Raw genomic sequence first — 21,912 nt, 5'->3', positions numbered from 1 at the left:
GTCCTCACAAACAGCCCTGCACTCAGACCCTGGCCTTGTCCTTGAACATGAGGGTCAGCTCCCCAGGCAGGCCTCCTGCCCAGCCCCAGGGAGCTCTAGGGCCGGGTATCTGGCTGTTTCCTGCTCTCCAACACCTGCACTGCCCAGACGGCAACAGTGCTGAGTCGTCGATGGTCCATGAGCCCTGAGCAACACAGCTGAGCAGGGCCTGGCCACTGATGGCCAGCACAGCACAGCTTGTTCCGCAGGCAATGCAAGCTGGGGGCTGCAGGGCTGAGGGCCACATGGGTACAGCCAGGCTTCCAGCATGTCCCTGAGAGCAGGGCAGGACGCTCGGGGGCGATCCCTGGCCACAGTCCGGCAGCAAGGCATGTAAGAGCAGTGGGGGAGTGGAGGATCCTAGAGCATGGCTGGGGAGCACGAGGCAGTGACTGTGGCGACGGGATTGGAACCTCACACTGGCTCCAGCCACTACAGGATTTCAGGTTTGATCACGTGAGGTTTGAAACCACGCCAAAGAGAAGCCACCTTTGCTTGAGATGGAAGGCAGGGAGATGCCCATGAACACACTGGGAACGGTGCTGTGGACACACAAGCCCAGGTCCCTGCTGGGCCGGGTGACGACGAGGTGACGAGCAAACCCAGTCTCGCAGCAGACGGGCTGGGAGAGGAGCCTGCAGGGGGGTGAGGCTCGGCTCCCACTGGCTGGGAAGCTTTCTCCGTGCACAGGGTCCAGTGGTGCCCACTTGCCTGCCTCTGTGACACTGGAGGACGCCAGGCTCACAAACGTTTCACTCCTGTGTAAAGGGCATGCTTGTTTTACTGTGACTGGCTAAGGAAAGCTACGGGGATGGAGTGGTGTCACAGTGAAGCGGGCACTGTGCGGGCCTGTTACCCGTTTTCCAAGTTTCGTGGAGGAAGCAGAAGCTCCGAGGGGAAAGACACGTACCCCAAGCTGCATGGTGGGTGGAACCAGAACCTGAACCAGACCTCTCTGACCACATCAGTGTCCCGGGCAGAGCGACCAGGAGCCAGGGATCACAGGGAGGGTCACCTCTGCAGTCTGCATTGCTCTCCAGGCTCGGGGCTCTGAGGGACAGGCCCTGTCCGGGGACAGCCAGTGTTGCCCATCAGCAGGCCAGGGAGCCATGGCTGCAGGTGGCTGGAGTAGAGCTCAGTGCTCCCGACAGGTGATGCAGGAGAGAGGACTCCAGCCCTGTCACTTCATGCAGAAGGGAGAAGCCCCTCCTTATCCACTTCCCAGCATCAGCTGGCACTGGGCACTGACCCAGTGACATTCCTCTCGGGGCCCTGGGGGCCAGGCGAGGCTGGCTCACACAGAATGAATCATGCTTCTGCAACTAGTGGTATTTCTTTAACTGGAGGTTAACCAAGATCACTGGCAAGGGCTAACCGGTGGATCTAATTTATTTAGAGACTTTCATGAAGCTGTGGATAAAGCTCTTTGTAAGAGCTTATTAGAGAGCCCTGAGGAGCCTGGAAGAAAGAGCGCCACTTTCTGGGATTTGGGTCTAACCGAATGCCTCAAAGGACAGGGGCCATTGGTCACCCTCAGCGCTTGACCCTCAGCCAGAGCCAGGAGAGGCCAGGTGCTCCACTAAGAGGGCCTGTCCCAGGGCCTCATGCCTGCAGCTCTGGGGAGCACAGAACAGGCACAATAAAAATTAAATGCAGCCCTGGCCGGTTTGGCTCAGTAGCTGGGCATTGGCCCCCAGACTGAAGGGTCTCAGGTTCGATTCCGGTCAAGGACACGTACCTCAGCTGTAGGCTCGGGGCACGTGTGGGAGGCAACCAATCGATGTGTCTCTCCCACATCGACGTTTCCCTCTCTCCCTCCCTCTCCTCTCTCCTCTCTCTCCCTTCTGCTCTCTGAAAAGCAATGAAAAAAACATCCCCCGGTGAGGATTAAAAAAACATTTAAATGCAAACATTTCTCCCAGGGTCCCAGGAGGCCAGATCAGGCCTGCAGAATGCCCACATGCCCCTCACAACCACACTGGGCACTGGCTCCTGCAGCACAGGGAGGAGCTGGGAGTCCAGCTGTCAGCAGGCAGCCCAGTGCTGGGCAGCTCCCTCCAGGGGCAGCCCCCAGCCCTGGCTGCTTGCCTGCCAAACCCCAGGCCCCGGGCCTACAATCTGCCTCTGAAAGCCCCCAGGCCACCTGGACACAGGTGGTCCACGGGCGGACACTGGGTGCAGGGCCCCCGCTCACTGCCCGCAGAACCTCCGGAGCAGAGGCGTGCCCCCGCGAGGTCCGCACCCTGCATGGCCCACTGCTCACACACGTGTACCTGCTCATCTCAACTGTGCAGCTATGTGGGCGGAAAGCTCGCATGGAAAGGCCGGCCAGCCTCTCCCACCCGCCACTGGCCTCTGTGACCCATCATCTTTCCCCGCCTCCTCAGAGGCCCCGGACAGCAGGTACCCTCTGGCAAGGCCACCGTCCCTCCTGCGCTGGACGCTTGAGGGCAGCAAGGAGAGAAGCTTTGACACACAGTAAAAGTTACTTGAGACTTGCAATCTAGAACGGTTAAAAAAACTTGGAAAGGGGCAAGTTCAGGCACTGTGCAAATTCACACTTTCCTAGAAGCCAGGCCCGCCCAGAGATGGTGCGTGTATACCAGCTTGGGAACGCCTTCCAGAGACAAAGTCCCCTGTGGGGCAGGCTGGCATGGCAGTGATACACCAAACTCCCGCTGTACACATGTGCCTCCAGCCAACTCTGACTTTGCAGAAAGCAATGATATAATGCCTCGGTCAGGCAAGGAGCAAAGAGCCAACATCAACCGGCCCCTACCCCGACTCCATACGCACGCAGAAGACAGGGCAGCCACGCATCTGCTGGGCACAATGCCTGGTTGGTCACATGTGCTACCTGAGATTATAACCTCCATGAGCCCATTTTTCAGATGGAGGAGAGGAGGCTGGGAGACTCACTGAAGGAGTAAGTCATCAGGTCAGGGTGAGGGCGCAGTTCCACCACAGATGCCCAGGGAAACTCCCAGCTCCTTTTTACTGTGCTCCACATGCCTGGGCCCACAGCCTGCAGCCAGTCTCTCCTCTCACAAGCTCCCAGGTGCTGCAGGCAAATGCTATTTCAACACTCTCCCTCTCCAGACACAGGGCAAAGCTGGATGTGACCTCTAGAAAACCAGCAATTAGAATTCTGGAAAAGGGCCCAACGTCGCCCCGTCCTGGCCCGCCGCCAGCGCACCCAGTGAGAACGGACAGCCAGTTGCCTTGAGCGATGCCGTAAACCCGCAGCGACGAGGCATGGCGGCCTAATCCCGGGGTTATGCTGGGGGGCTCTGGTCTGGAGGAAGTGCCTCCCTTCCTCCTTGGCATTGTGCTGGGGGCAGGTTGGATCTTTACAGGCAAAGTTAACCAAAGGAGTACTGACTGCAAACCATGCTCCCTACACTGCCTGTTTTCCACTTGATGATGGATGGTATTTAATACCGTCCAGCCAGAGCACACTCTGCGTCTGTAAATACGGGTCCTACTTCACTGCTGTTTAATAACTATTACAATGGCAGGGCCGGTCCTTGTCTACTGGGCCCAATGTTCCGTGAGCGGCTCATGGGAAAAGCAGCTAAACTGCAAAATACAATCAGCTTTCCAGAATAAAAACACATACTCACATAGGCACACGCGTAGATGCACACACACGTGCACTCACATGCAGTCACAACCACACATTCATGTGCACAGTCACATACACATGCCATCACACATACACACTCATGTGTGCACTCACACACACTCTGACACCCCTGGCCAGACACAAGGGAGCGGCGACGGGCAGGGACAGGCGCTTAGGTGGGCATCAGAGGCCCAAGCTAGACATGGGCAAGACTGGCTCTTACCTGTCCTGGGCACACTGCCCAGCCACCAGTCACAGACTCCTCTTCTAAAAAAGAGACTTTGCAAATACAAACTCAAAGAATTTTCAAAAGGACTTGTGAGACTTATTAGAAAGACATTAATGAAAATAAGGTAATTTGGTGAACGTTAGCAGTCACTGCTACTCAGTGGCTACTTGCTCCAGGTCCCAGACCACGTATGGACATACATTTACTGGAAATACACTGTGTAAAGGATGGTAAACACTAAGCACAGCACGAGGCCCAGCACAGAGTAGGCACATGTGCAGTTGGCAGCTGGCTCCACGGCATCTCATTCTGGGCACGCAGACATGTTTGGGTGCCGTGGATAAAGTGGGGGAGGCTGGCTGTGGGAAGCTGAGTGATGGCAAATCAGCCCCCAGTTAAGAACCACTGCACCAGGCGAGCAAGCAAATCACACAGCTCAATGGGGCCGTGCACACGACATGTACACCTTGGGTATCTACCAGCTCCTCTGCACGGTGGTGTCACGCCCTAGGACAACTCAGTGGAGGCAGAGGTCAGCAGGAGAGAGCTGCTGCTACACCAAAAATGCTGACTTGGCCCTTGGCGGGCGACCCAGCCCAGGCTGCCCAGGCCCAAGGCAGAAGCAGCAGAGGAGGCCGGGCATCTTCAGTATCTCCGAGATAATCACTGGGACCGGCCTGGAGACAATTCAAACAGCAGCAAGATGCTGCGGCTATTTTTAGCTGTAACACTCAAGAGGCTGCCTGGCAGGGAACCATGTCTTTGAGCGTGACCATCAATTTTCACCTGCAGCCAACTTCCTTTCCTTTCTGGATGAAGGTTATTCAAAGATTTGGATTTCTTCGAAATTGAGTTAAGAGGGAACAGGTCTCCACAAGGATGAGAGGGGATTTTAAATCATAAACAAGGACACTTGCTGGCTTGTACAGCCTGGTCTCCCAGGCCTGCCAGATGCCCTCAGACTCCACAGGATGCACCATGGGCAAGTGAAGACCACCGTGGTGGGGAGGCTTGGGCCAGTCACTGCCCCTGGCAAGGCTTCACTCCATCCTGTGCCTCAGTCTCTTCCAGTGAAGTCAGAGGCCTGCAAATGGAGACAGCAGCCTCTTCTAGTTAAGGCCTGGGTCCCTCCACCTCGAATGCCTGGAAATGCTGGGTCTGAGATGTGGGTCCCGGGGCGATGGGTGAGCCCAGGCCGCATGCATGGAGAGGAAGAAGGCCCTCGCCTCGGGACCCAATTCATGGGAGTGTGAACAGCTAACAAGACAATATTTCAATGGAGTATGCTAGAAACTCACATTCAATGTGGGGGGGAAAAACCATGAACAATATATTAAAATTACAAATAAGCCCTGGCCAGTTTTGCTCAGTGGTTAGAGTGTTGGCCCTTGGGCTGAAGGGTCCTGGGTTCGATTCCAGCCAAGGGCATGTACCTCGGTTGCAGGCTCGATCCCCAGCCCTGGTTGGGCATGTGCAGGAGGCAACTGACCAATGTGTCTCTCTCTCACCCATGTTTCCCTCTCCCTCCCTCTCTCTCTCCCCCATCCCACCCCATTCCACTCTCTCTGAAAAGCAACACAAAAATATCCTCAGGTGAAGATTTAAAAAAAATTACAAATGAGGAGATGCACCAGCACCTGCACACCCCTTCTCGGGTCCCACCCTTATCCTGGCCTGTGGGGTGTCTCAGAGCCAGGAACGAGCTAACCTAATCGGCAGGGTGATGTTTCACAGACCACACTCACTGGAGAGACTCTCTAGGAGGCTCTGGAAGGATGGGGTCCGCTGGGAAATGATGATACACACGCTGGCACAGAGGCATCTAAGAGACGGAGCCCGGGGGAGATGGGGTCCAGCCCAACCACACGTGCCAGCCGCACAGGCAGCCAGCAGGCTGTGCCCTACACTCACAGGGCCAACCTGGCAGGGCGACCTCAGAGGAGGAGGAGCCAAGGCGAGATGCCCAGGGACAGGGACATGTCCTGTGAGCAGCACAAGGGTCAGCGGCCTGTCAGACGGCCGATGCCCAGCTCCTGCACCACCACTGAGAGCTCCTGCAGGTGTGCTACTGGGGCACAGCTCATCCCGCCCGGGGCACTGTCCCCACCCTCGCGGGCACTGGCTCCCACCACACTCACTCACCTTCCTGCCCTCAGTCACCCAGAACTGCAATTCTGTTAACTTTCATGGTTGGGGAAGAAAGGCAATGTCATCACTTCCAAATTGCTAATTTTGTCACAGCATCAAAAACAGACATGTCTGTATCAGCTACCTTGCCCCAAGCACTTCTGATGTCCCCCACACCCACTTGATGGCAGCTAGAGGTGCTCACAGGCTGCCTGCCCAGGGAGCCCTTCCACATGCTGGGCCCCACAATGCCCAGGAAGGTGGAGGGAGCTGGGATGCAGGCACCGCTCATGGGCAGGAGGCAGCAGGGTCCAGGCAGAGAATGGCGGCAAACTGCTCCTTTTCTACTGCGGCTCTGGGCAAACCACTCTCTTTGGGCCTTAGTTTCCTCGTGGTGCACAAGAACATTTGACAGACATTCCCTTGGGGCCCACTGTGCCCAAAGTGCCTGCTTCATGCTGACTACTGGTAAGCAAAGCAGAGGAGACCCTGTCCCTCAGGAGATACAGAAAGAAGGTGGCAGGTGATCCAGGAGTCAGGAGGGTAAGTGCAAAGGAAGCAGGACTGGGGAGAGGCATGTGAAAGGCCCAGAGGCATGCTGGGAACAGCCAGAGAGTCGGGGACCCTCCCCCCTTGCACGGCACGTTCCAGTAGGGCAGGAAGAGGGTGTGCCAGGAGTCAGGGAGCAGGCCTGGTGGCCCCCGGAGTCTGGGGCCATGTGTTTCAGCTCCAATGGCACGAATGGGCGAGGTTAGTGAGAGCCTGTGAGTGAAGCTAAGGAGGACCAGCTATGCCCACTCTAAGCCACTAAGATTTAATTCCCTATCACAAAACAGGGACACGGGGAACCACTCCAGGGAAAGATAATGGGACCAGTTCAAAAAGAGCCTCAAAAGGCACTTTCCCAGAGCCTTGTCTCCAATGCCCAGATCCCCAGGGACACGTCGACCTCAGCAACATCACCTAGGGATCGCTGTGGGGCAGAAAGCACCAAATTTCCCACAACATACACACCACGAAGACCACAGCTGGAGGGGCCATGGAAGCCAGCCACCAGGGACCCCAGGCTATGAGTTTCCCCCACCCCTCCTCCCCCAACTCGCTGTCCTCCCTGAGTGGAGCCCAGGAGCCCTAGTGGACTGGTGTGGCCGGGGCTCTTCTGAGAGCACATAAAAGTTAGCGGAGAATAAACATAGGGTGTCCCCAAAAAACAAATGCGCACACTTTGAATAATTTCAGAGATGGTACTCATTAAAACACATTTCAAAATTGAGCTATCAGCTGCTAAAGTGCGCACACATTTTTGGGGGGGCACCCTGTATGGATAGTCTGCATCTAGCAGAATGCAGCTTCCAAACCACCCAAACCCATGGCCAGGAGAGGGAGGCCCTTGGGCAGCTGGCCATCTTCTCTGCCTGGCCCTGCCCCTCCACAGGCTCAGCCCCTCCTCAAGGCCCCGCCCTCTCCTCCCAGCTCATCTTCTGGGGTGGCCAGAGGCCGCTCACAGCACCTCACCTCCACATTCTCACAAATTTTCCTTTAATACACATCTTAAATCTGGCGAGAAATAAAAGGCATTTTGTTTGATTTCCCTACATTTCCTAAAGTTGCTCTGCTCTCTGGGCTTTTTTCCTACTGCGACCCAGTTCCTGCTGCCCCCTGGAATGCTACAGTAATACTGGTGACAAGGCTGGCTTTCTAATAACTGCAAGCGGCACTTTCCCATGACAAAGCAGGTGGGCTTTTTACCAGAGTGGACGTAACAGCAGTGTCGGCCTGGGAAGTAAGCTGAAAGGGCAAAGTGTTAACACTGGAAATTAAGTGTTAAAGCCGAGAGGGTCCTTCTCATCTGTGGAAGGCGGCCATCGCAGGGAGCTCCAGGCTGGGTGACGGCTCAGTACCTCACCCTGCAGGCGTCTCTGGAGGATTCGGCACAAACAGAGGGGAGCATCTTCAACAAGAGAGCGAGGTCTGAGTCTGAACTTGAGTTTAAAGAACACAAATACAACGGGCCTCCCATAGGACAGTGTGAGCACCTAGGGCCAGAAGGGCAGCCACAAGGCCAGCACAGTGGGAGCTGCGCTGGGGGGCAGCCCTGCAGGAGCCGGGCTCGAAGAAAGGGAGAGCAGACCTGGGCCAGGTAGCAGAGCAGTATTCAAAACCCAGGCGCACAGCAGACCCCACCTCCTGCCACCCCGTTACCTGGGCACACTGGGTCATAGGGGTGAAGACAAAGGCGGGGAGGAGGGAGTCCGGGGAGGACTCTGGGCAGGGCACGCAGTGACTACACGTGTCCCTGGTTTCTAAAGCCCGTGTACGGCACGTCACCTTTACAAAACACCTACCTTACTATCTATTTTTACAAACCAGAAGAAATCCAAAGAGGATTTTTAATTTTAAAAAAGGCAGAAAGTGAAAACAGCGTCGGGCATTTGCTTGCTGCGCGTCACTGGCCCTGGGTATCGCCGCTTCCTTACACTGACGAGATGAACTCGACTCCTGTTTCTGTCAGTCAGCCGGAGGGCTCAAGGGAGGCCCGACATCTGTACGCTGAGCATCTCAGCATCAAGCCCAGAGCTCTGGACCGAGTCTGGGAGCATGTGGGCTTTGTCCCAACGTAGTTTATGCTTCTGTGAGCAAAATGTGCCCCAAGGTGTCAGGAAGCCGAAGGGTGTTATACACTTAGCGTGAAACTGGACGTAACTAAGCGTTTCTATCGCGGGGAGCGAAATAAAGACACGGTGTGTGTTCACGTTTGGCTCTAAACTTCCCACATCAATGAAGGGCAACTGCCTCCTCACGTCACATACTCGGCTTCTGGAAGGCGTCCCATGACACTCCCAGCAGAGGAGACCTGTGTTTCTAAAACCAGAAGGTGATGAACCAGGGACACACATTATAGTGCGGTTTCTCAGGGCTGAGAGGAAGCAGAGGGGACGACTGTGGCCACCACAGGAGGACAGGGTCTGAGCAAGGACAGAGCCAGATGGACACCAGGACGGCCAGGCCTCTGCCCCTTAGTCACAGGGACCAGGTGCTGCGCCCATCGTCTCAGCTGTGGCACAGCCTGGGACGCTATCGCGGTCCTGTCAGCCATCTCCGAACCAGTGCACAGGTCAGCAGCAAGGACATGGCCGGGGATCTGGTCCAACAGGCAGGCGCTCAGACCCAGTGATCCCTGCACACGTGAACGACCTCTGTCCTGGAAGACATCCGTGGCTCGCCACACAGCAGCAGGAGTCGGCAGGGTGAGTCCCGACCAGCTCTCCTGTGGTTACTGAGCTTTTCTGAGTTGGAGGAGCCGGTGATGGGCACAGTGCCCAATGCCCAGCCACGCAGGAGGTCTAAACATTAGCGCCCACCTCATGTCCCTCCTCTTGGCTTACGCAGACATCACCACAAGTGCCCAGAGCTCTAGGGAACCTGGCGGAAGGTTCTCTGAAGTCCAGCCTTGAGCTGTCTTTTCACAGAGGGCTGGAGTAAAAGGACAGGCCCCCATCAGACAGAGAGGGGAGAGCAGTGAAGGCCAAGACCCTCCAGAGGATGCTGGTCACGGTCAGGCCGAGCAGAGGCAGCGGGAGAAGGAACGACTGAGGGGTCGAGCTCAGCTCAGCACACCTTGGCAGGACCCCAGGCCCCACGCCAGGTACACAGGCCCAGGACATCACAGAGGGCACGGGTTTGTATGACAGACCATGACAACGGGGACCCTTCCCCCACCAGGAAGAGACCCTGACAGCGCTGTGGCTCAGTAACTGTCCTTCTCAGAACAGGGGCTGCTTCCGTCCCACAGAGACAGCGGAGACTCCCCCGACAGGGAGACTGAAAGCTGATCTGCACCTCAGACACCGAACACCTGCAAACCCAGGTGCACACCTGCCCACCTCCAAGGCCTCAAACAGGAAGGTTCTCACACACGGCCTCACGGTCTCCACACGGAGCCAACGCCCACGTGCAGACTGAACCGCGTGGGCTGGACTCAGGCTGGGGGAGAGGGCGCACAGCATGGGGAGAAACGCAGATTCACCTATACATGTCCCCATCGGCCCTCCACACCGCCCTCAGGCCTCGATGGTGAGCTGGAAGCCAGCGTGCTGTCCGCCCTCCACACCTCGGTGAGGGGCCCGGGGAACTGGGGTGACAAAGTGCTCTGAGGCAGAGAGCAAGCTGGACACCCACACAGGCCTGCTTTCTTCAGAAGACAGAGCAGGTAATGAGCTTTAAAGTATTTCCTTCTGTGCCACCTAAGACCACGAATTTTCAGCACCGAAAGAGAAGGCATCCTTGAGAAATCCTCTTAATAAGATTAGCAAACTCGCAGACCCTAGGGACGGATGTGAGAGGAGGTGGGACATGGCATTTATGATCTTCTGCAAGAGAAACGTGGACATAATCTGCTTTTCTCAAGGCAAGAGGCCTCGTGTGGGTGTCAGCAGCATGCCAGTGCTCAGGACCTGGGGGGAGCTCGCCAGGAAGGAGCAGTTCACACTGGGGAGGGGCAGAGCCCGGAGCAGCTGCTGTGGAGAGGGGGCTGACCACCCGCACAGAGGCCCCGTGACTCCGATGAGCTGGGGCTCCACGGAGCTGGGGCGCTGCTCACTGGGAATTCGCTCCACCAGAGCTCTCCCTGCGCAGCCCGAGTCCCTGCTGTGGGTGATGCCTCACCTAACACTCAGAGTCACCTGGGAAAAGCATCTGGGTCCTCCTGCATGCCACATCCAGGCTCCCAGAGGGTCTATGAGTCACTTAACTACGCTCAGAGGTGTAACAAGATGAAAGACAGAGATGCAGGCAGCCCCTAATGTCACTTTGAGGGAGGCTGATGGCAGAGGTGACACTGGAGGCGGCGTAGGGACTAGCTCCCTCTGCTCACGCTCCACCTCCACCATCACGCCTCACCTGCTCAGTGTCTCGGGTCCTCTGTGAAACAGCGCCACCGCCTCAAAGACCTTTCATAGAAAGGAAACACTGTGTGAAAAGCTTCACAGAGTTGAGGGCACAGCTCATTACGGGGTGAGCTGGTGTGAAAACACCCCGAGCTGGAGACTCTGGCCAAGCGCACGGCCTCCCCCCCCCCCCAAAGCCCTGTGTGTCCCACATTTACAGACTCTGAACAGCCAGGACTCAGAGGCTTCGGAGATGCCGCTCCACAGGTGATGAACAGACAAACTGCAGCCCAGCAGACAGTGGAATATTATGCAGCAGTAAAGAGAAATGAGCTGTCAGCCATGAAGACACACGAGGGACCTTAACTGCATGTGATTAAGGGACAGAAGCCAGTCTAACAAGGCTACATGCTGTGTGATTCAGACTGTGTGACACTCTGGAAAAGGTGAGACTGTGGGGACAGCGACAGACCAGGGGTTGACACCACCTTGGTTCATGCTCATTGCCAGTGGAGTTCCCTGCATCCCACCAGCAACTACAGAGCCCTCTGAGCAGGGAAGACGAAACCCCAGTGAGAAGGGCTGGGCGGCGGTGGCCTCCTGTGGCCGCCTACACACCGGGCAGGGGCCCGTTTGGACCGGGCACTGGAGGAGCGATCCCGGCCCGGCAGAAGAGCTGAGTGGAGGCCACGTCACGTTGCCTGTGCTGCCGTCTACAGCAGTGAGACTGGGGCTGAGAGGCCCGAGGAGAGAGTGGGCGGCAGGGCAGTGTCTCGGGGAGTGTGTGGGGCACTGCCCACCACCCAGGGACGTGGGGTCTGCCCTCAGGACGACGCTGGCTGACCTCGTAGAGTATCGGGACCTGGACCTGACACAGTGGCCTAAGCCTTTGAGTGGGGAGACGGCCCTTTCCCTAAGGATGCTGATGGGCCTCTCTGCCACGACGCCACCGACGACAAGGAGCCCGAGAGGCTCTGGAAGCTGGTGGCTACGGGGCTGGTGTGGGCATCAGCAGACTGATGAGGCTCAGTGTGGCCTCACGCGCCCACCTATCCTGCAGGTGGAATGCTACTGTGTCTGGCTCAGCACAAGCTGACTGCCCCTGCCAAGCACATGGCCCGAGGTGACTGCTGGCAGCCCTCTGGCCCCTCCAGCTGTGCTTGGCGTGAATCAGAGGAGCCTGTTCTGCTTGAGGAGCCAGTGGTCCCAGCGCTGGCTGAAGAGTATGGCTGGTCTCCTGCCCAGACCTCGCTCAGGCAGCAGGTCCAGTGGAAAATGATCTCCTTCCCCAAGAGTGTCATACCTTCCCATGTCCTTCACAACACCCAGGTGTCTCATTTCACCGTCAGGTCAGAAGAGACGAAGCAGCTAGGTTCCCTAAATAAAAATGGGCACCACATTGTGTTCCCTGCTTGTGGTGGATGGGAAGAGGGTCCCCAAAGACACACACTAAGGACCCACACTAAAGCCACACTTCCTGCTTTCCCTTCCAGTTCTCCATCTACGAGGTCCTGCCACCCCAGAAAGAGCAAGTTAATAAAGCCACTAGAATGTCTCCAAAACAAACAAACAAATATAAATCGATAAATAACAAGATTAGTGGGCACCAGGGGTTGGGGGAGGGATGGAAAGTTGTGGCACAAAGGGTGTCAGGGCAGTGAAACCACAATGGTGGGCACATGACATGTGCATTTGTCAAAGCCCACCCAGGCTGGGCAACACAGAGTGTGAGCCCTGGTAAACTCTGGGCTCTCATGAAAACAATATAGCCACAGGTTCGTCAACTGCAACATTACCGCATGACACAAGGTGTTAGTTACGGACACCTGGGGTCAGGGAAGAGGTACATGGAACTCAGTATTTTCCGTTTAATTTTTTGTAAACCTAAAAAAAATAATAATAAAGTCTATTAATTTAAAAACATATAAATTTGTCATATACTATATGACTGCATTTGTATAGTATTCTTGGAATGCAAAATTACCAGGATGGAGAACATATTAGGAAACCAGGGGCCAGTGTGGCCTCAGGGGCAGCAGCAAGAAGTCTCTGTGGTGTGACTAGTTCGCACCCGGTTGAGCGGTGCTTCCAGGAGTCTACACCTGTGACCACAGGCACGGAATAATACCTCCTGGCTGTGATGTCACACTGCCATCACCTGATGTGTGCCCTGGGAGAACCTGGGTGAGAAACACGCAGGACTTCTCTGCCCTGTTCACAGCTTCCTGTGGATCCAACTATTTTTACAAAAGGACGAACACTCAGCAACACTCAGGCCCCGGGGATGTGCAAGTGCTTCCCTTGTTTCCTCCAAACACGCCCATGACGCAGCACTTCCCTCACAACCCGCACGCGCACTGGCCTGCTCTGCCCCAGCACAGGGAGAGCCTGAGCCCAGAGCCTGTGCCTTCAGCTCCCTGCTGTCCCCGCAGAACCTGCACAGAGCCTGGCGCCCAGGAGACACTCTGCTGAGTCTCTGGGATAAAACCACGACGGAGCAAGTGGGACAGTCAGGTCTCCTGTCTCCACTCCAGTGGACATGGTGACCCTTGATCCAAGGTCGGCCTTTACAAATCCAGAGAGAATGTGAGAAGCACTGTGAAGGGACAGTAATAAAAATAGCCCACATGCAAACGTACGGGGTAGGCATTCATGAGGAAAATGCAGAAAAAAAAGAGGATTTCATTAGTCCAATCACGAGTGTCCACTAAACTCTGAGAGCACACGGCAGGCTCGTATTGATGGCCAATGTCTCCCGAAGTCGGCAGGAGACAGGGTGCCACCAGCATCACTGTCCTGGACTCCCACCGAGGTTCTAGGGAGAAGGCAGGGAAGGGAGAGAAGGAACGCCTCGAGGCTGGCAAGGAGGCAGGACACGGGCAGTAAGCGGGTGCCGGCTTGGCTGCGTGGGGACAGTGGACAGGAACGGAACTCAGTGGGACCAGCAGGTGCAGGCCATCTGACCCCGTTCCCTAGACCAGCAGTAAACACACAGCAGGTAACAGTCTTTAAAAATGCCGTCAAAATTGCATCGAGAACAGGAAATATTAGATATATCCCCCAAAACAGCAAAACAAAGATCTTAAAAATGGAAGAACGTACAATGTTCCAGTTTAGAAGGTGGCGTTTCTCCCCCCATCTGTTCACAAGCTCGTTGCAGCCATAACCGCATCCTAGCAGTTTCTGCTTCAACGGGCAACCTGACTCTGCAATGGGTAAGGATATGCAACAGAACGAAGCCAGCCAGAGGACAGAACAGAACGCCAACACCCTGGAAGGACCCGCCACCCGACGTAAAGTGCCGCAGAGCTGTAGTAGCGAGGACGGAGGTCGGGTAAAAAGGCAGAGGCCCCGGAGCAGAGCCGGACAGCACAGCAGGGAAAGGCGCTGTGCAGGGTCTGCCCTCCGATGACCAGCGCCAGGTCGTCTGTGCAACAGGGAAAGCTCATCTGGACGCCCCCTTCCTCATCCCCAAACCCACTCCAGGCGCATGTTAGACCAGAGGCAAAGGGCAGAGCAGTGACGCAGGCGCGAGGAAGCAGCCCCGGTGCCATGGCTGGCAGAGACCAGCTCAGCAGGGCTCGGAGAGGACGAGGTAAAGGTAACAAAGTCAACAAGCTGGGCTGTGTTAACATCAAAAACTTCTCTTCATCAACAGACACGATCAAGCGTAGAAAGCAGGCCCAGCCTCGCAGGTGTCTGCAGTATGCATCTCCAACAAAAGACTCGCACCAGAGCCCTGCCGTCCATGAGGGAAGGGTGAACAAGCCCCTGATGTCCCACCCGGAGGGACAAGAAAAGAGCAGCCTTCAGAGAGGTCCCGGCACCAGGAGAAAGAGCCCCGCACCCAAAGCACCGGGAGCTCAAACGACAAGGAGACACCGCTGCCCCCACTGGCGGGGCTCACACCAGACCGAGGGCCCAGAACTCACCCTGCTGGCGGGGCAAACCTGGCAGGGCCCCGGGAGACAGTGTGCAGCCCTGACGCTAAGCAGGTCGGTCTCCACAGCTGCACGTGCCCAACAGAAAGGAGGCGACCACCGTCTGGCTTTGCCAGCACAAAGCCGTGAGGACACAGTGCCTGTTACCCACCTGTACTTCAGGAGAGCTCATCCTTTCCTGCTTCCGCGTGTCCGGGCAGACTGCGGCAGCACCGTCAGTCCTTCCTGCCCGCCCCCTAGTCAGCTCTCTACCAACACAGCCAAATTCTCCCCGACCTTCCTTTTGTAAACAGTGAACCCGCAGGTCTCCACTTAACCACCAGCTCCTGGGAGAATTCCTGCTGTGCAATGAGCACTGTGTGCCTGGTCCTGGTTAGCATGTGTGCGTGTGTGTGCGTGTGTGTGTGCACACATGTGCGCACGCGTGTTGGTCTCTCCTGCCCGCCACCTACCCACCGGCCCGCCTGCCCCACTAGACTGTAAACTGTACCAGGGCCCTGACACCTGCATCACAGCACCTAGAGTCCAGTGGGTGTGGCAGACACACAACAAAGTGGGGGGGGGAGGCAGTGAGGTCCTAAACTGGCTCCACGTAACTAAACACAGCTGACCACACCAAGGACTGTGCCCCTTCCATGCCAGGAGGCACAGGAGGACATTTTTGAAGTGTCTGTCCTGTGAGGCCACCTGCCAAGCCCATGCTTCAGAGGCGGCGCCTGGGGCCGTGTGGAGGAGGCGGCCCTGGACAGGCCGAGGGAGGTCAAGGGGTGTTGAGGCACAAGCGAGGCCTCCTCTGAGGACGACCTGGCACTGCAGGGGGCGTAGAGAGGCCATTTTCTAAAAGCTCCATCGTCAGGAGGCCCAGCGGCAAGGGGCCCAGGTCTCCATCAGAAATGATGACAAGCAGGCACCACCTGCCAGCATGCTTTTGGGGGGATGGCACTCAGCAACGTCCTTCGGGCAGAGGGAGGAGCCTCTGCCCAGCGGATGGACACCACCCTTGCCTCAGGAGCATCTCGGGACAGATTTGGGCTTTTTCCTTCCTCATTTTCTCAAATTTCAGTGTCCAAGGCAGCATTTTAATAAGCTTTCCCGCATAGAAACCCGAATTCACGCTCCAGCAAACTCTGCCTATTGAGCCAGACATCAGAAGCTCTTCAGGGACAGAACAGTGAAAGGACCAGCCCACAGCCAGGCTGGTACTAGGATGTGTCTGCTCTGCATGTCTGGACACAGGCGGTATTCTCATTCCAAACCCCAGCACTGAAGGAAGGAAGAAAGGGCTGCCCCTAAAAGATCCAGGACCACACACTGGGGTCCACAGAGCTGTCCAAAGGCCCAGTCTCAGCCCCGCAGGGACACCAGGTTGGAGAGCTCTTGGCTGCCTATCAGAGCCTCCTGACGATCAGGACAACACAGCCTGCCTGAGCCACGGCTCGAGCACAGCTGAGTGAGGGGCGAGGACAAGTCACATAAGAAGGGTGTGCTTAGTGTGTGGTGGAGATCCTGGCAGATGTGGGAGCTGGAGGGAAAACATGAGCAGTGGCCGAGGCAGGGCTGGGGGTGGCGCTGCTGACCAGGAGCATGTTTGACCAGTGTGACTGCCACCTGACCACTGCCCAACCCTCCTGCAGCTCGTACCTTGGTCAGCAGCAGGACCCGCTTCTGAAGCCTCCGGGCCAGGGCCTCGTGTGTCTCACGCTTCTTCCTCTCCTCCAGCAGCTGAGCGCTGACCTGGCACACCTCTTCCTGGAGCTGCTGCCTGACCTTGTCCAGCTCCCGGGCACTGCACAGACAAGAAAAAGGGCAGAGGGTGAGGCTGGGCTGGCAGGACAGCACTCCAGCAGCAGGCCCACTGGGACCGCCAGCCCTCCTCACTGAGGTCCCAAAATAGAGCCGCACGTGCAGCCCGCCCCGCCCTGTCATTTCCTCGCTTCTGAATAGCTACTCAGAGCTTTTCAGGAGTCTCGGAGTTTCAAGCAGACCCCCAGGGCGATCCCAGAGCTGCAGGCGCGGGAGGGGCGCAGCTCCACACACAATGGGGAAAATTGTGGCATGAATGAGCTCAATTACCCAGCAGGCACTTCCCTGAGTCAGCCGGCCAGGTGTGCAGCTCACTGCGCTGCAGGGGAGTCGAACCCCAACCCCAGCCAGAGCCCAGACCAATGTGGGGCCCTGCAGGCTCCTCTAGGCCAGGCTCCATGAGGCCGCTCCCACCGACCCTGAGCGGCTGACCTTCCTGTCACCTCTGCTCTTAAGCATCCTGTCCTCTACAGTCACAGCCAGGCCATCCTGTCAGACCTCACATAAGGATGGACACTAGAGCCTCTCGAGCTCCTGCCCACCCACAGCTGACCTCCGACCTCTTGGAGGTGAAGTGCCTTCAGAGTCTGTTTCAGACTCTCTCCCAAAATGGCCAGTTTGTCACAGCTCCCCCCCCACACACACATGGCCCCGCCCCGGTGGCCTCTGTTCCAGGCTCTGCCTACACGAACTTCAGAGGGAGAGTCAAGGACAAGGACCTGGGAGAGCAATGGGCTGGGCAGGGCTGACCGGGCAGGGAACCTGGGCGGGGCATGTGTGAGTGTGAGTAGAAAACACAGTGTTCAAGCTATTTCTTCAAGTAGAGGAAACTTCTTGCCATAAGAAGTCTTTAAAAATCTCAGAAAAATGAAACAAATAGTGTTTTTTTGTTGTTGTTAATCTTCATAGGATATTTTTTTCCATTGATTTTTAGAGAGAATGCAAGAGAGGGAAAGGAGCGGGGAGAGAGACATCAAGGTGAGAGAGACAAACTGGTTGGTTGCCTCCTGCACGCCCTGACCGACCAGGGGCCAGGAATTGAACCCACAACCCTTTGGTGTGCAGGCCAATGCTCTATCCCCTGAGCCACACCAGCCAGGGTCAAATAATATTATTAAGAGCAGTTATAAGGAGACATCTGCAGTGTTTACTGGAGGCGACGGTCCATGAGAACAGCGACGTGGCTTTGAAAATATGAGAATGTGAGATGAGGGCTATCGATGGCGCCTGTAGCCTCATGTCACACTTGGCACTCGATGACTTTTGTTATGCTCTGATGACACAATTTCGAGAGGGCCTTAATTCACAGGGATGCAGGTAATGCTTTCTCTGGCAGTAGTCTCTCTCCCTGTGCTGACTGTTCTATGTCACATCTAAGTGTGAGGGGTTTTTATTATAATTTAGTACAATTCTTTAAACAGCTAAGTATAATTTGAAAGTAAATGTGAATCACACATGTACAGGACTTCAGCAGCGACTGGATGGAGAGCCCAGTCTGGGCCACCCCAGCCTGGCCCAGGCCCAAAGCACAGGTCTCCTACGGGGACAGAGCTGATGTCCCACCTCAGGGCCTGAGGTTTCGTTCAATTTAGCCATCTTGGAAAACCTCACATTAACATGTAATCCAACTGCACAGCTGGCCAACCACACCTACCACCTCTCAGTGCTTCGTAGCCAAACATGAAACAGGGAGCAAGTACGGACACTCATTTGAAACAGATGTGTTGAGCTCTAGTTCAACTCAAAACCACTCTCAGGCCAAATGAGTACCAGGGGCTGCGAACCTGACCCTGGAATCACTGGGTTCAGGGGAGTTCAGAGCGCTTTACATCCCTGCTCCACAGTGGGCAATGAGATGAAAGCACCATTCCCTTTCTTGTGCATGCAAAACGAGGGGGTGCCCAGTGCTCTTTCAGACGACAGGCACAGAACCACGCCTGGCCAGGCTCGGGGTGAGGACTGCTCTGAGCACAAGGATATTGGGGACAACCTTGAGGAGACTGACAAAGCCCCATAGTTTGGGGAACAGGTTGCCCTCATATCGATGTGGGGGTCAAACTGGAGACCTCCCCACCAAGAGCAGGTGCACGTACATGCATGGCCACAGGGTAACTGTGTTTACCGATAGGAAGTCGGAGAGACCAAACTCCTGGTGCCCAGGGCCAAGCTTGGCACAGGACACCTGTACCCTCGTCTGCCAGCTCTCTGTACATTCCCAAAAACACTGGTGGGCCTTGGCCCCTCAGGGTGGGGAGCCAAGCACTGAGGTGCCTGACCCGAGGCCCAGCCCTGTGCTGAGATGTTATGACACAAACACACCCACTGCAGGAAAAAGTCCCAATCATAGTCCAGAGATGCAGCAGGAAGGAGACGGGGCTTCCAGGGCTGTGGAGCTGGGCAAAGCCACTGTGCCTGGTGAGTGCAGAAACCCGCCTTTCCCAGGGGTGAAGTGCTTTTCATGAAATCAGGGTGGGAAGGAATAAACCCAGAGGACACAGGACCCTGGAGACCCCAAGAAGCAGCCCCTATATTGCCCACATTCCCGAGGTCTGCCATGAGGCTGCTGTTTCATCACTAGTCAATGTTTTACAAGATGAAACCAGACGTACATATCCAACCTCGGCACCTCACAGGCAGTGGTGCTACTGAACACTGTGCAGAGCCCGCCGAGACCGCCAGCAATCGAGGCCCCCTCACCCATTCACGGGCCCCAGCAGCCACAGCTCCAGGCCTTGTGGCCCAGGCAGGGACCCAACAGTCCATGAGCTTGACCTCACAGGACTCTCCTGCTAGTAGGACACGTGTTACGTGAAAAGAGAACGAAGAGGGAACCGAGACATCAAGGAGGCAGCAACCTGGGGATGAGCAAAGACTCTGGGCGGTGGGCACCCAGAGGTGGGGCCACTGAATTCAGGACCAGGGGCCTGGGCAGAGGTCGCGGGGGCCTGCCAGTGGTGCCCTGAGCTCACTGCTGCAGGAGTGACAGGTGCCACTAGTGCCACTCCCAGGGAAGGAAGCGCTTCCTCCCTCTTCCCCCCAGCCTGTGGCCTCGCAGCACCCCAATGCAGATGCATACAGGGAGCAGAGCTGGGGAGGAGGGTGACTGCACAGGGAACAAAGTGCACACTGATCCCTGTGGGAGGAGGTTTGGGAGGAAGAGAGCAGGGGAGGGGCTCCCTGGGCGAGGGATAGTCAAGGAGGGCTGTCCGCTGGGAGAAACCAGGGGGGACCCAGCACAAGGGGCAGCACTGTGGGACCCAGTGGCCCTCAGAGCCGGGTCCACCAGGAGGGGCGAGGGGCAGGGCAAAGGAGCAGGGGTGAAGTGCAAGCGGAGAAGGGCCCCGTGGGAGAGAGGGAGCGAGAGACCAGGAGAAGAACGGGGGCACAGCACAGACAACCTCCTGCGGCCGTGGCTGAGCTAAGAGGAAAGCAGAGAAACCAGGGGCAGTTGGGAAGGACTGAAAGTCAGGAGGGGTTTCATTTTTGTATGTAAACTCTATGGGAAGCAGGGTCCAGCATGTGGCCAGGGGCGGGGGCGTTGCTCGTGATGATGCTACAGAGAAGGGACAAGATGGTACACACGCAGAGGCTGGCCTCTCCAAGAGCAAAGTTTCCAGGAATCCAGTCCAAGGTGCCCCAGATGCGTTTTCCAAACCACCTGCCAACAGATGCGCCCGCCTCACATACGGGCAGGCGAGCAGGAGCGGGACCTGGCCGCCCAGCCTCGCAGGAGCTCTCGCAGGAGGGAGTCCACCACCCAAACCTGATGCCGATGCCTCGGTTGGGACATTCTGTCTGTTCAAGCTCAGCCTTCCTTGTGAAGTAAAGAGAAAATTCATAAAAAATTAAACTCCAGTTGCATACTTACGTGACCTCTGAGGTCACTGGCATTTCTGTGAACCTTTGGAGTTCAAAATGAAGTTGTTAGTTCTTGGAGGAGAAACCGGCATGTTCATCGATGGAAGCCTCTCTGAGGGGCATCTGCCGCAGGACGCACGTCTCAGCTTCGTGCTGTGACGGCCACTGCAGCTGCTTTGACGTAACCTTCTTCAGAAAACTTCAGCCCAGAACCCCATTTCCAGGGACAATGAGTGCACAACACACCCCGCAGTAGCAGGGGGTATTTTAATGACCTTCTTCAAGACACCACTGAGCCCACCTTCCCCGGCTCTGCCTTCTCCCAGCTCCAGCCTGCCCCCGGCAAGTCCCGATGCTCAGTGGGAGCCATGGTGCCGAAGGACCAAAGGCCTGGCCGTCGCCTCTAGGCAGGACCCGCCGAGGAAGGACAGCCGTCCTCTGTGGAGCCTGGCATGTGCTGAACACCAAGCCTTATCTTGCCCGCACGTGAGCATAGAGGAGTAAACACGCCCAGATGCAGAACAAGAGCGACCGAGTCAAGCAGACCTGGTTGGTGACGCTGGACAGGACATTCACGCAGGCACGGGGCCACAAAGGGAGACCGCTTCTAATAAGTGCCCTTCAAGGACTAACCAGGGTCTCTGACGAGTTGACATCAATACGACTGCACGTGCACCCTGATTCTTAGTAATTACGCCTCCATATGAAACTGAAAATATTAAAATTTTATTCACACTTATGCAAAACCCCTAAAGCATCTTCATTCCTTGGGCTCCAAGGAACATGGCCTCTCCCACCAAGACGGCTCTGTGCTGCACAGGACACGGCACACACCTGGTTGAAGGCCCACAGGAACCAAGGGGAAGGGTACTGCCACCACCAGGTCCCTATTTCCCTGACGGAGGAACACGCCTTTCGGGGTCAGGAGACGGGGAGGTGGCAACACAGGTTCCAGTTCAGACCCAAAGCCCATCTATCCGAGGGAGCCCTCCCCCTGTGAGGCCGGCCTTAACTAGCATGGCCGAGACAGGCCTCGGGTGCAGCAGCGGGCCCAAGGGCTCTGCCGTCTGGCTGCAAGGCTGCTTTGGCCTGTGTGGAGGAGAAGGAGGGGGGCCCTGTTCTCCGGGTCCCACTCAGGCTGCCCTGGAGAGGAGCAGATGACGCCTGGGCCCACGTGGCATGCAGCTGTCTTTATTTATGCCATCTGACCCCAATCTTAAATGCCTCCAAGTGTCATTACACATTTCTCTGAAAAAATTAACATCCAAACAGTGGAAACAAAAGCAGAGAATCCACAAAGCAGAGGCTGAAATAATTGCCAATCACAGGAAGGGCCCAGGGAGCAGCAGCGAGGCTGAGGTCGGGCCTCTGGCCACTTCTCCCAGCCCCGCCTCTGATGAGCTC

At 56.5% G+C, this 21,912-nt stretch overlaps 1 protein-coding gene and 1 pseudogene across 1 annotated transcript in view; one reads left to right on the top strand and one right to left on the bottom strand.

Moving 5' to 3' along the window:
* Positions 1-21,912, bottom strand: part of MAD1L1 (mitotic arrest deficient 1 like 1) — a 219,740-nt gene that overhangs the window by 103,654 nt on the left and 94,174 nt on the right. The window contains exon 11 of the mRNA XM_016212966.2: positions 16,489-16,633. Coding sequence (XP_016068452.1) covers positions 16,489-16,633 — 145 coding nt within the window. The remainder of the gene's footprint in view (positions 1-16,488; positions 16,634-21,912) is intronic.
* On the top strand, positions 407-12,359 carry LOC148093422 (aldo-keto reductase family 1 member A1 pseudogene; annotated as a pseudogene).

This window comes from Miniopterus natalensis, chromosome 4, assembly GCF_054644295.1.
Source record: "Miniopterus natalensis isolate mMinNat1 chromosome 4, mMinNat1.hap1, whole genome shotgun sequence".
In the NCBI taxonomy this organism is placed as follows: Eukaryota; Metazoa; Chordata; class Mammalia; order Chiroptera; family Miniopteridae; genus Miniopterus; species Miniopterus natalensis.
Note: the sequence above shows the minus strand (reverse complement) of the source record. Positions and strands in the feature narration are given on the sequence as shown.